Source organism: Lepisma saccharinum, chromosome 23 (genome assembly GCF_977018435.1).
Source record: "Lepisma saccharinum chromosome 23, izLepSacc3.1, whole genome shotgun sequence".
In the NCBI taxonomy this organism is placed as follows: Eukaryota; Metazoa; Arthropoda; class Insecta; order Zygentoma; family Lepismatidae; genus Lepisma; species Lepisma saccharinum.
Genome location: NC_139251.1, coordinates 16,558,198 through 16,571,876, shown reverse-complemented (window position 1 = coordinate 16,571,876; position 13,679 = coordinate 16,558,198). Strand labels below are relative to the sequence as shown.

At 42.1% G+C, this 13,679-nt stretch overlaps 1 protein-coding gene across 2 annotated transcripts in view; it reads right to left on the bottom strand.

The window, feature by feature from the left end:
- Positions 1-13,679, bottom strand: part of LOC145977744 (discoidin domain-containing receptor 2-like) — a 522,813-nt gene that overhangs the window by 119,147 nt on the left and 389,987 nt on the right. For both annotated transcript variants that reach the window (XM_083109999.1, XM_083110000.1), the window contains exon 8: positions 8,596-8,691. In XM_083109999.1, coding sequence (XP_082966125.1) covers positions 8,596-8,691 — 96 coding nt within the window. The remainder of the gene's footprint in view (positions 1-8,595; positions 8,692-13,679) is intronic.

Below are 13,679 nucleotides of genomic sequence, written 5' to 3'. Positions count from 1 at the left end.
AATTTTCCGCGCTTTGTGTACTATTGTACAACTTTTATCCAGTAACGGCGTTGGTCAACTTTCTCTCTCTCTCCCTCGTTTTACAATACGTTTGGCAATATGCTGTGTATCCGACGTTCATTTGTCTCGTCCCGCCAAGAACTTTCGGTGCCATGTGACACGAAAATTCCTGATGTCAGCCGAAGAGAATTCAGCCGATCGCTGATTCGTTCTTTCCCAGCCGCCAACTGGAACTGCGAGGAGTATAGGATTCAAAAACCTGAGACGACAACTTCCATCCTACAAATGTGAAGGTGGCTGCAGTACGTGACTGAAATACTGACAATTATTTGTTTATTGCCATGTTTTTGTCCGCTGCGACTTCCAGAACACCACGGGAACCTCCCAACGACCAAAATGTTAGCAGCCTTTTCGGGGGCGCCAAACACCCTCCGTTGGTGGCGAGTTTCGGGAGTAGCAGATGAATTACTGCAGGGTTGCCCGGCCGCAGTTCCAAGCGTCGTGGGTGTCCATAAATTTAACTGCGATCCACGCCCCGTTGGGTCCATGTCCGACTGGCCTCCACGGTTATAAAAGTGGGCCTAATATTCACTCAGCAGACACTAATTGCTCGAGCACAGCCTGCGACTTCATGAGCTCAACTGAATTTATGAGACAGAGTCCGTGTTTTATGTTCGATTTAGCATGTGAGGCACCTGTTACGGTAGTGTCTGCAGCGGCGTAGGATCGAGGCAGGTGGATGGGTGGGTGGACGGCTATCGGTGATCAGTTCGAACCTCGCGTTGAAGAGATGTGTTCCTTTTTTCTTTATCTGATCTGCAAGTAAACTTCGAGGATCAATATGCGAGACGTCATTTCGGCATGCTCATTCTCTAACTGGAGTGTAAAGAGTGACCCTTTCTCAAGACGCCCAAGCTGGCCTCCGTGGCGGAGCGGTTAGCACATCCCGCTACGATGATCCCGGGTTCGAATCCTGGCCTGGGCATGTGTTCATCAGTGTCCATTCATGCATAACCTTTAACTGGTGTGGTACGGGTCAAAATGCTGTCGAGCGTGAATTTCCGTTTCTATAGTTTATGAGTTTACCGGTAGAGGCCTCTGGTTCTCAGTAGCTGCTTATAGTTCCAGTGTGTATGGCAGCAGTTGCCACATGACATGTGCAGTTGATTATTTTCGTATCATAGCATATCGTTTAAGTTATCATTTTTTGTGGGTTTTGGTGCTATGGCGCGAGACGTGAACAAACATTTGGCCAACGATTGTGACGCTATACGTCGTTTGATTGAAAATAAAGAGTCAGGTGATAATTTGGAAATTGATAGTGATGATTCTGAGCTTGTAACAAGTGCAATCGGCCTGTGTGGGGCATATGTGCTGTGAGATTTTGCATATATTGTGACCCAAGTTAAGTGATGCAGAAAAAAATAACTTTGCAATTCATAAACAATTTATGAATATCAGTGTTTTTATTCATGTTTGTTTTCTTAATTCCATATACTCAACAATTATCTTGAACATTGGTGAGTTCAGAATTTTCAAGAAAAATATCAGTATCTGTAAGCAAGAAAAAAATGGTAAATAACAGTTGATAATTTATTGAATATTTTAGTGTGAAGAATTTTAAGCAAAAATATGTTTTGTATACTTAATTAACATTAATGTAATCAATAAAAATTCAATTTTATAATTATTAGATTATATACTCTCAAAATAACCGTGGGTCATTTTGACCCGCATCACACTACTAGCGCGACTAAAATCCATCACACCAGTCAAGGGATAATATTATCACTTAGCCTCATATTTGCAATTAGCCAAAAGTGGCAGAAAAGCGAAGTAAAATAAAACAAATCAATATAACAACAGTTCATCATTCATCCTCATCGTCGCGATTAACTCAAGAGGTATAAAGTGACGTAAGAGACCGAGTTAGAAGATAGACTGGATATGTTTTCATTTTTTGATTGATTTTTGTTATTCAGTGTCGCCTTTTGCCACTGTTGGCTAATCGCGACGGTAAGAATGAGTGATATGATGAAATTGATGGACACTCACAAGGAGCACCCATGTCCAAACCGGGATTCGAACCCAGGACCCTTGGTATCGTACCGCTCTGTACTAACCACTCCACCACGGTGGGCGGCAGACTCGAGACGATTGATTGATTTGATGTTTTAAGTCCACTTTATGCACAGTAAGACTAATCGGGACTGGACCTACAGTTTAACGTGGGATCCAAACCACTATGCGCCTCCAACGGGTATCAAACCCGAGACCCTTGATCACAAGACGACGACGCTACCACTACGCCATCAGAGAGGCACCAGACTCGAGACGAGAACGAGAAAGTCATTTCGAACTCGAGACGAGAGTTTATCGGCTCTCGTCTCTGCGGTACATCAAAACCCATGTACAGAATGAAAATGATAGGTACATACATCCGCGTATTGGGAGTCAAACAAGGTTCCTCCCTATTCCCACCACGGCCATCCTGTGTGTTAATGGTGTTGTGTACGACACAGTAACAACAGTAACACGTATGCTAGCAACACGGCGGCAGCACATTGGCAATGTAGGAACGGCAATTTCCGCAGTTGCATAAATCCTCGCAAAATTGTGCAGCTACCTGCGAGATGTCGCGGTCTGCATATTTATCCCTTTCGCTTCCGATATTAATATGCAGCCGGGGGGATCTGCTGACGTCGCGTCCCGGAATTATGAAGGATGACGGACTGACAAGTGGAAAGGGGTTTCCGGGCTGACAGATTGAAGCGGTCACGCGCCGCATGATAACGTTGACGCTGACAGAGGCGATTGACTGTGGTGGGTCATCAATCACGCACTCAAATACGCACACACACACACACGAGCACCCCCCGGCGTTATTATGTAGAAATTGTAGCGGAGGTCCATCATTTTGATACATTGCATCTCATGCATCATTATGTCCCATTTTCCAAAAATCTACCGTTCTTTTGTATTGTAGTAGTATAGAAATAAGTTAGTGTTTAGTATTTAGAACAAATTTACATATAACTAAACAATTATTTTTATACATTATTCATAAATTAATATTCATATATTCAAAAAACTCATAAATTATGCATATAAAATAATTGTTTAGTTCTAAATACATGTAAATTAGTTATAAATACTAAACTCCAACATACACTAACTCATTTCTATACTACTTATTGCTATTGTTTTTGCGCCGTAAGAATTAGTACTAGTATTATTAGATAAGTAATTATGGTAGGTACAGAAGACACGTGGGGGACGCAGGTTCGATTCCCGGGATGGGAAATTTCAGGTAGAAAGTTTTCCAGAAATTGAGGTTCACCCTAGGGTTGTTAAAGGTCCAGGAAGGCATAAATTCTATTGGGTTCCGCTGCAGGACCGGAACCCTTTTCCTCACACAAAAATTCGGTCCAAGTTGCGTATTGTTACATTGAAAAAAATGTTCCTGTACTGTATTTTAATTGTTCCTGAAAAAAGGTTCCTGGACCGTATTTAAATTGATGCGGGGGGAAAAGGTTCCTGGACCGAATTTAAATTAATCCGGAAAAAAGGTTCCTGGACCGTATTTAAATTGATCTGGAAAAGAGATTTCTGAACCGAATTGAAATGCTTTAAATATGAAAAGGTTATACACTGTTTAGAACTCATTTACGATTGCTTATTTTTTCTCCCAGTTCGGGATTAAATTTATTTCCAATTCCTGGATCAGTGTTGACCGATCAAAGTTGCCTTCTAAAAATAGCCGCGAGTACGTTTTACATTGGAATGTCACGCTGATGTTGTAGATAATGTAGCCCAGGGAGTAAATCAAAACGCTGTTGTTCTCTCGTTGGCCAGGTTCAAAAACTCCCTTGTCGAAGAGTTACTGTACATAACGCAATGGACTATATTAGTGTGGCGTCACATTGAGTTAAAACAACCCGTCACGTGTTGCTCCGGCATCTGATCCAGGAACCACAGCCAATAGGGGCCGTCGATGAGGTAAGGTGAGGCTGCTGTGTTCCCAGCAGATATCACAACAGGCACGGGCAGTGTTGCTATGCGCTCGAGAGAATGGGGCTACGTGGAGAGAGGGTAACGTGTCTGCGGCGTTTGCGTTTCGCCCATTTCTACCTCGTACCTTAGATTCTCGAGACAGCCAGCACCTGGATTAGTCTTTCATGCTCACAAGTGGATAATTGTTTATCGTCAGGTCCGTATTGTTTCATTTCAATACGGAACTTGGACCCTATTTAAACTGATTCGGATAAAAAGGTTCCCGGACCGAATTCAAATTGGTTCGGAAAAAAAGGTTCCCGGACTGTATTTAAATTAATTCAGAAAAAAAGGTTCCTGGACAGAATTGAAGTATTTACAGTTAAAAAGGTTATTTACGGTCCAAAACCAATTTACGCTTGCTGATTTTCTCTCCTGGACCGGAATTGAATTTATTTAAAATTCCTGAACCTCTAACAACCCTGGCTTCACCCAACCCATAATAAATGGGTACATTAAAGGCAATCCTGGTGGTGGTGAAGCGTGGTGTTGATCACGTCACGGCTTGGTGTAATGTACAGGAAATAGTTTTACATTTTACCTTACTGAAGATGATGACCGAAATAGTTACGATCAGAAGTGTTTGAGTAGTTGTGGGGGTTAAAGAAGGCAAAAGAGTTCGATCAATATTTGTTTTAAGTTCAGTTGAGGGTAATCGGGACTGGGGCTAGAGTTTAATCACAAGCACTGTGCCATGGAAGAAGAAACTGGAGACAGGCCATCGTGTTTGCCACGATGTCTGGTTACAATGCTTTCTTTCGCTATGCCTCTAGGTACAGTCAACGGCAATAAAAATGGGACACTCGAATCCTGAAACACTCGCTTCCAAGTAAGGCGCTATGTGTGTTGCCTAACTCTACGGCGATAAATGGATTTTAATAGGAAATTTTCAATGACAACTTCTACCACCGCGCAGAGTGAAGCGAGTGTTTCAGGATGTAGGTGTCCAATTCTTATTGACTGTGATTGTACAGTCTCACCACCCGGTAGTCTTTTGTCTTCTGGAAGACCTTGACAGCGTTCAGGTGTGCGCTTGCATCCAATGAGAGTAGCGCTGGAGACAGCACGTGCTTTGTTCTTTGCCAGCCAGAACTCGCAGTTTCCTCTGAGAGGGGAATTTAAATCCCTTGTTGCCACATTCACAGCGGAGGAGAAGCCAACTGGCACAAAAGGAGCAGGTCTTTCAGATGGCGAGAGGAAAAAAAATTGCACTTTAAGGTTATTATTTGCTTGCCCTTTCGACGGACTCGTGCAACAGCATGGTCAGTTGCCATCTTTGCACCAAACTTACTTTTGGAAACACAGTCTCCCAGACAACAGAACACCTAGTGGGTCGCCTGAACAACCACGAAAAATATTAAGCGTAAAAGTGAAACTCTCACGCATAATCCGTTTCGTGGTTGTTCTTTTCGCGCTTATTCCTTCGCGTTATTCCGTTCGCGTTTAATCCTTTTAGGGATTAATATTTTAGCTCTTATTCTTTTCGCGCTTAATCCGTTTCGCGGTTGTCCATTTCGCGCTTATTCAGGTGTTCAATTTTGGTTTCGCGATTAATCCATTTCGCACTAGTTACGGGGTTCAATTTTCGTTTCGCTCTTAATCCCTTTCGCGGTTCTTTTCGCGCTAATTCCGGTGTTCAATCTTGATTTCGCGCTTATTCCGGTGTTCGATTTTGGTTTCGCGATTAATCCGTTTCGCTGTTATTCTCTACGCGCTTATTCCGATGATCAATTTTGGTTTCGCGATTAATACGTTTCGCGGTTGTAACTTTCGCGCTTATTCCGGTGTTCAATTTTGATTTCGCGGTTGTCCCTTTCGCGCTTATCCGGTGTTCAATTTTGGTTCCGGGCTAAATCCGTTTCGCGGTTGTTCCTTTCGCTCTTATTCCATTTCGCGCTTAAACATTTCGCGCTTATTCCGTTCGCGCTTAATCCGTTTCGCGGTTGTTCCTTGGCGTTTATTCCGTTCGCGCCCCTATTCCGGTTCGCTCTTATTCCTTTCACGTTTAATCCTGTGTTACGTTTCGCGGTTGTACTCTTTCGTTCTTAATCCCTTTCGCACAGAAAAAATCTGGTTTGTTTGGAATTACCAAAAAAGTTTGGTTGAGCTGTTTGGTTATGCTTTTTGTTTCCGATAACCAAATGTTGCTTGTAATTACTAAATAATTTTGTTTAAGAATACCAAAAAAATTGGTCAGACGAAATATGGTACTCGTAAACAAAATGATACATATGTAAGTAGAGAGAAACAAAACGTTTGGTTAAATTTACTATATGTGCGTGAGCCTGCTTCCGAATTTGAAATAACGATTATCCAGTTTCGTCGAGTGTAGTATGAAAATCCTTTGTCGAAAATTGAAACTCATGTAGATAGATAATTACTCGAAGCCAGTCTTTATGTTGTTGTGTAACCTAATATTCTGAAAAAAGAAAAATCAGAATATAGTTACCGCCGCTAGATGGTTCTGTCAAAATGTGTAGAAGAAACATAAGTTTTTGGACAACAAATAATGGTACAAAAATTGTGCTTTAACACTCTTCAAAAGATATGTGAACATCAAAGCTACATACGAGGGCGATTCAATAATTATTGTCCCCGGCATACTTAAAGGATATGAATTGCAATGAATGATGGGGATATTGTAGCCTAATGTCTTAGATGCCTATATGCAAAATTTCAGAACAGTAGGTGCTATAGTAAATTTGATTTTCTCGTGTTAGGTGTGAGAGGTAGCACGTAGTTTGAAAAATGGATAAAACCGAACAACGAGCTGTCATCAAGTACTTCCAGAAAAAGGGGCTAAACCCAAAGGAGATTCATGAGGACATGGTCAGTGTGTTGGGTGATGGGGCTCCTACCTACCAGGTGGTAAAAAACTGGTGCCGCGATTTCCGTTGCGGCAGGGAAAGCTGTCAACAGGCCCCTGGTGCTGGTCCTCCAACAACAGCATCCACCCCAGAAAACATTGATGCTGTGCATGACATGATTATGGCTGACAGAAGAATCACGGTGCAACAGTTAGCAAACATCATGCACTTCTCTGTAGGCTCAGTGGAAACCATTGTGCATGAACACTTGGGATTCAGAAAGGTGTCAGCGCGATGGGTCCCCAAAATGTTATCCCGTGAACAACAGAAAGACAGAGTTCAATGTTCAAGGGCTGGTTTGGAGCTGATGGGGGCAGACCTGAAGCAGTTCTGTGATAGATTTGTGACAGTGGATGAGACATGGCTCCACCACTATGATCCCGAGTCCAAACGACAGAGTATGGAGTGGCGGCACAGCAATTCACCTCCCCCCGCAAATTCAGGGTGCAAGCATCAGCACGCAAGGTTATGGCCACAATTTTTTGGGATGCGAAGGATGTGCTCCTTATTGACTACCTGGTGGGACACACTGTTACTGGGGACTATTATGCAGCCCTAATCCCTAAGTTACGCGAAGCAATCAAGGAGAAACGGCGTGCGATGTTGCGGCGAAAAGTGCTGTTTCACCACGATAATGCTCCAGCACACAGAAGCCATGTTACTGGTGCCGCAATCCATGCTGCTGGTTTCCATGTGTTGGAACACCCTCCCTACTCACCCGACCTCACCCCTAGTGACTTTCATTTGTTCCCGAAGTTGAAGGAGCACCTCAAGGGGACGCATTTTCCCTCAAATGCTGCTGTTATGGACGCTGCGGAAGAATGGCTCACGGCTCAGCCACAGACATTCTTTGAAGCTGGCATAGTGGCTTTACAACATAGGTAGAAGAAGTGCATTACTGTGAAGGGGGACTTTGTGGAAAAATAATACTGCTTATATGTCAGGGACAATAATTATTGAACCACCCTCGTATTAAAGAAGAAAATTTACTGCAGTGAATAAAAGTGAATCTCTCATGAGCAACCTTTTTGATTCGGACATATAAGTAGGAAGCTAAGTGTGGCGCAAAAAAAAGCACTTCAAAATCGGGTATTACACATGAACGTTCTATTCTGAATGTGTATTTTGAGATCAGTTAGTTTCTTAAAACTATCCACCCTAGCTAAAATTAGCCAGATTATAACTAAAGTAATTATGAATAAATTATTTAACAAATCGTTTTTTAATTTTGAATAAATTATTTTGTTTTCCTAAACAAATGGGATACATTTTGTTAGATTTACCAAAATAATATTTGGTTTTGGTAACCAAAAAATTGTTTACGACAAACAAATAGAACTTGACCAAATCTTTTGGTACTGGTGAACAATTGTTTGGTTGATGCCTATTTAAACAAACGATTTGTTCACCACTACCATTTTTTGGTTAATCCAAACAAACATTTTTCTCTGTGCGCGGTTATTCACCCCCCCCCCCCCCACATAAGTGGCAGGCGCTGTACCAAGATAAACGCTCTGGACTATAGAACGAGCTTCATTGGCTGTCGCAGTCTAGTGACTCCCCGGTGTGCTTCCTACCTGGCGGGATGTATATTTACTTCCCCAGTTTCAAATATTATGCTCAATTCAGCACAGCTGCAAATAGTGTTAACAGACGATATATCAGCGTCACTCACCTGGCGTGATCTCCTTCCTGGCTCTCAGATCTGGGTTTCCCTGGCTGCTGTAGAACATCGACACCAGAGCGTCAGTCAAGTTGCTGGGAACTAGGGCTGGAAGAAAAGAGAACAGTGCAATATACTTGAAGTTGAACAGAATCAATTTGGAAAATCAATGACAAGCTATGCTCTATTCTCCAAGTGTAAATGACCAATGAGATTGCTCTAATTTTCCAAACAATCATTCTCTGTGAGGTTTTGACTAGATCTACGAGATTCGAATCCTTGATCGTTATCTTCGGCAGAATTAGGTTAAAATTTCTGAAAAATATCAGTGAAAGGTACTAATGATTGACAACAGATGGAAGTACGCTCAAATTTGCAAATATGTTAATGTCTGCGAAGTTGCAAGTTGCAATTACTATTAGTTTGATAGCCTTCAACAGCAACATTGAAAGAACTTGAAAAAGGTCTGTTTACACTTCAACACCAACTTGATGAAGAAATGTAAACGGCCATTTCGAGTTACTTCCATGAACAAGTCAGGTATTAAGTAACTTATTAATATGTATGAGAGGTTCGTATGCGAGGCAGGCATTGACCAGGGACTGTTCCACAAATAGAGTGCCTTTTGAGTCACCCGTGGAACGGAAGCTAGCTCGGCGGGAAGTAAGATCGCATCTGCCGGCATTTAGACTCGCAGCTGTACACTGACTTGCACTGTGCTTCATTATCCAGATAGCTGATGTCCAGTTTGCACGTGTTTCTGAGGTGTTAAGGTGTTAACAAGTTTTGTAGATTGTTTTGTTTTAATTTTCGCATTACTAGTGCTTATCTGGAGTCTAGTAATGCCACGCCATTCGTACAATTTGAAACAACGCATTTTTATGTACGACTATTACGTCATTACGAATTTTTGTATGAAAGTCGAAATACGTTTTGCAGCAGAATTCCCAGATGTTCCTGTTTCACACAGAGACAGGGTTCGGATACTTGTTAAAACACATTTAGGTAATCAGGGTCTATTCTTGATAAGAAGCAAAGGGTGCCGGCGCCTTGCGCAAGAAGGATACATCTGAGTGGCGAGCTAGCAAGCTTTGAAACCTGAAACCATACATTAGACGAATTGGAAGAAAATATCAGGAGGGAAATTGAAGCAATATGGGAAGAAGAACTGATACGTTTCAGTGAAAATGTTCTTTAAAAATGCCGTAAATGTGTGTATGCAGGAGGACATCATTTCCAACGCCTCTCGTAACAAGGTACGTGCTCAGTTTAATTGTAACTGTCGATTTAATTATACTAGCTTCTTTCATCACATAGCTAGCAGCTCCAGTTACGCAGATATTGGATCCTGTTTGCGGCAGACGTGATCTTACTTTCCGCCACGCTAACCGCCTTCTGCGGGTGACTCAACCAAAAAAGACACTGTATATTTTCATTTATTTTTAATTAAATGTAAATAGAAACGACAGTGCTTACGGGACGATCCGATAACATCAATCACATCCCTTGCAACAAGTTCCGATCCAAACACGAGTATGTTTAATAAAACATTGGCGGAAGAAACCAGATTCCATAACTCTGCAAGCATATGCGAGATCAGGTGGGCCCCATCGGTGTCTAGGACGTTCCTGCTTTCGTCGTCGAAGATTCCAGATTAGAATCCAATCAACATTCACAATCAACGTCGCGATTAGGTCAGAAAAGTAAGTAAAGTGCTCCCCTGTGCTTTGCACCACGCCATGAAGACGTATCGGGGGTGTGTGGAGTTAGGGCCCTACCCTATCTTGATCACGGCCGAAGATGGGGGTGATGTGATCAGCACCACGCCCTTGGCCGCCTATATCCCACATAGTTTCCTCCAGGTACCCACTTTATACGACGCTGGGTGGGCGCTTGAACAGTTGGAAAAAAAATCCCGGTTTTCTCCCGCCAGGGATCAAACCCGGATCTCCCGCATGCTAGTCAGACGCCATAACGACTGTCCTGAGATGAAAATAAGACAGCAGACATTCTGGTTCGCAATTCTAAATGATGCATACATGTTTCCTTGTGCACCATTCATGCTCATTGTTGCGATTAACGTTAAAAGGCATGAAAACGATCTAGAAACAAACAAAATTCACACCAAACGCCTTTCATTGAGTTATCCCCCAGAGTTATTTATTTTGACTGAGAACTGTCGATATCTTGCCTCCAGTGGCTGACTAGTGATTGAATATGTGCGAAGTCCTGGTCATTTCACATGAGGGACGTTTGATGCAGGAACTCAATAACCTGTGACACAGGCACACCATGAACGCACCAAACGAACATGCATGTGATCGAGTCAGTGCATTAACTATAATCAATAATTACTCGGACAATCGTTTCAATTAAAATCCCTAACGGAATGTCATGGACACTTCCACATGACGAGAGGGCAAATGGCCCAATCACATTATTTGAAATAGCTGTCGGAACGCGGACGGAATGTACTGGTTGACTGACTCGGGAGACAGGCCGTGTGAGTTTTATGGCTTTAGATGATATATTATGCTTGCATTGTAATGCACTATTAGAATGTAACATATTTTAACCCTAGCGAGCTAAGATGAAAAATCAGTATTGCGTAGTCATATTGACGACCTTACTCTTTCCTTTATAGGAAATTTTTATTAGCAAATAAAATTGGCTTATATCATAATTTGTTTCTGATAAGGTCATTTGTTCAAAGACGGTCAGTTTGTAAAGACGGCCTACCTGCAACGTTTTGTTATGCAGCGCCGCACGTGGCGAAACTTGGAGCTAACGGTGCCTGTTCCAACACGCAGGTAGGCTTTCTGAAGTGGGGTGACATAAGCGTCGTGTTGTTTAAATGAAGCATCCAGCTGCATACTCGTAAATACAAAGGTAAGTGATAAAAGAATAACGATCAAAGTGGCTGATATAACTCTCTGCTTAATGAAAAACTCTAGATAAACAAGCGAATCTGTAGTTGTACAAAAGTCACGTTTATAGGAGTGTTAGATGAGGTGTGGAGCATACAACGCTGCTTCCTGGTTTGAATTCCATAACGTATAAGCTTTTCCTTTGTTGTTTTCGCTGCATGATACGCGTTGGGGTAAGGCGGCCCCTTCTGTGCATTAGCCATGTGGGGGTAAGACGGTCCCCACTAATATTGTTATGCTAGTGGAATATGTCGTGAATTTAGATTAATAAGTGTCTTGCAATGATACGTAGTATAAGAGTTACAAGGCTCGCCTCCTTCATGAATGCACATAACATAACCAGGTAATTAGCTGTCATTAGATTGTTTAGGCGGGAGCATGCACTGGCGACCAGAAACAAAATTGTTCAAATTAGTGTAAGTCGTACTTTTGTATTGTGTGAACTTTATTTTTGCTGTAAGCATATTGTAGGCTATGTTGTACGTTGCTTTTATATGCTGTATTCTTTTATTGTGTTTTATGTAGACCTTTCTGTGTGGAAGAAAAGGTATTTTTTGCTTTAACTTCGGCATTGCACATAAAAGTCGTTTGCGTTCTCTGCAAGTAATCAAACCCAATCCAGTCATCAATAATTGATTGGTTTATTTGCTTTCTTTTACTTCGTTTTTTGTGCCAATTTTGACTAATTTGCGAAAATGGGGATGAATGGCGACATGATGAAGTTGATAATGGGAAACTCGCCCATGCTCAGGCCGGAATTCGAAACTGGGACCCCTGGCCTGTCATCAATGACTACAGAGCACCTAGCCTCTAGGTGATTGATGTGCCCCACTTTCACCGAAGATAAGGAGAGACGCGATTTCAGGTGCAAAGTCTCCTTTACATTTATCGTATTGCATATGCATAGAGATCTTCTAGCGCCAGTCCACATGAGCAGGATCCTTATATAGAAGTCGGTTTGTGGACTTTAATAATAAAGGAGGAAGGATTGAGAATGGACACGAGACGAAGATGGAAGAATGGCTTCGCGGAGGACTAAGGAAATAAATATTTCAAGCCAGAAATTCTCCCATTGTTCCGAAGAGCCGGACCTGAAAAACGAGGAAGAGGAAATAAAAAATTAAAAATGGTTTATGAATGATGTTTCATCATCAATTCTGTTTCGTAATAGGGAAATGCAAATGAGTGTATACTGACGTGAAATTTCATTACAACTATACAAAGTTGCCCAGAGGCATCGCTTTCATTAATCTTTGGATACTATATAGTACCCAAAGATATATATATATGGTATAGTATGGGTGAGAATAACCACCAAGCCGAAAAAACAAATCCAAACCTTTCTTCATTACTTGTTGTTTCGATTCTGTAACACATTATGGCGGGCTATAGCGTACTGGTTCAGGGCGCGATGTGCGAGTTTTTTGTCGATTTATGCGGTGTTGCAACCTCGTTCACCGGAAAATACCTACTTTCGTATTTGAAGTTATGCTAATACGTCGCAAACCATTGACGTTAGCCCCACAAACCATCCACGTTAGCCCCACAAACCATCCACGTTAGCCCCACAAACCATTGACGTTAGCCCCACAAACCATTGACGTTAGCCCCACAAACCATCCGTGTTAGCCCCACAAACCATTGACGTTAGCCCCACAAACCATTGACGTTAGCCCCACAAACCATCCGTGTTAGCCCCACAAACCATTGACGTTAGCCCCACAAACCATTGACGTTAGCCCCACAAACCATTGACGTTAGCCCCAAAACCATTGACGCTAGCTTCAAAAACCATTTTCCGTAAGATTAGGTTAAGTTAGGTTAAGCAAGCATAGTTAAAAAAAAAAATTAAAAATACTCGACACGTCATGTTCTAGTGAAAACACGGCGAGTTTGAAACACTGACTATGGGGGTTACGTCATCTTAACACACAGAGCATTGTGCTCTCGTGCAGAAAGCAAATGGCGGCAGCAGAAATATCGTGTCGGACAGAGATTTTCGCAGAAAACAACATATGTTCGCATTAAAATGGATCAAAACTACATTCACGAACTTCCACAACGCTACAGAAAATGATTTCCGTAAGTACTTTCTCCTGTAAATTTGAAGAAATCCGTCTCACCTATACTATAATGTTACCAATCTTTGTGCAACTTCCTCCACCGCTA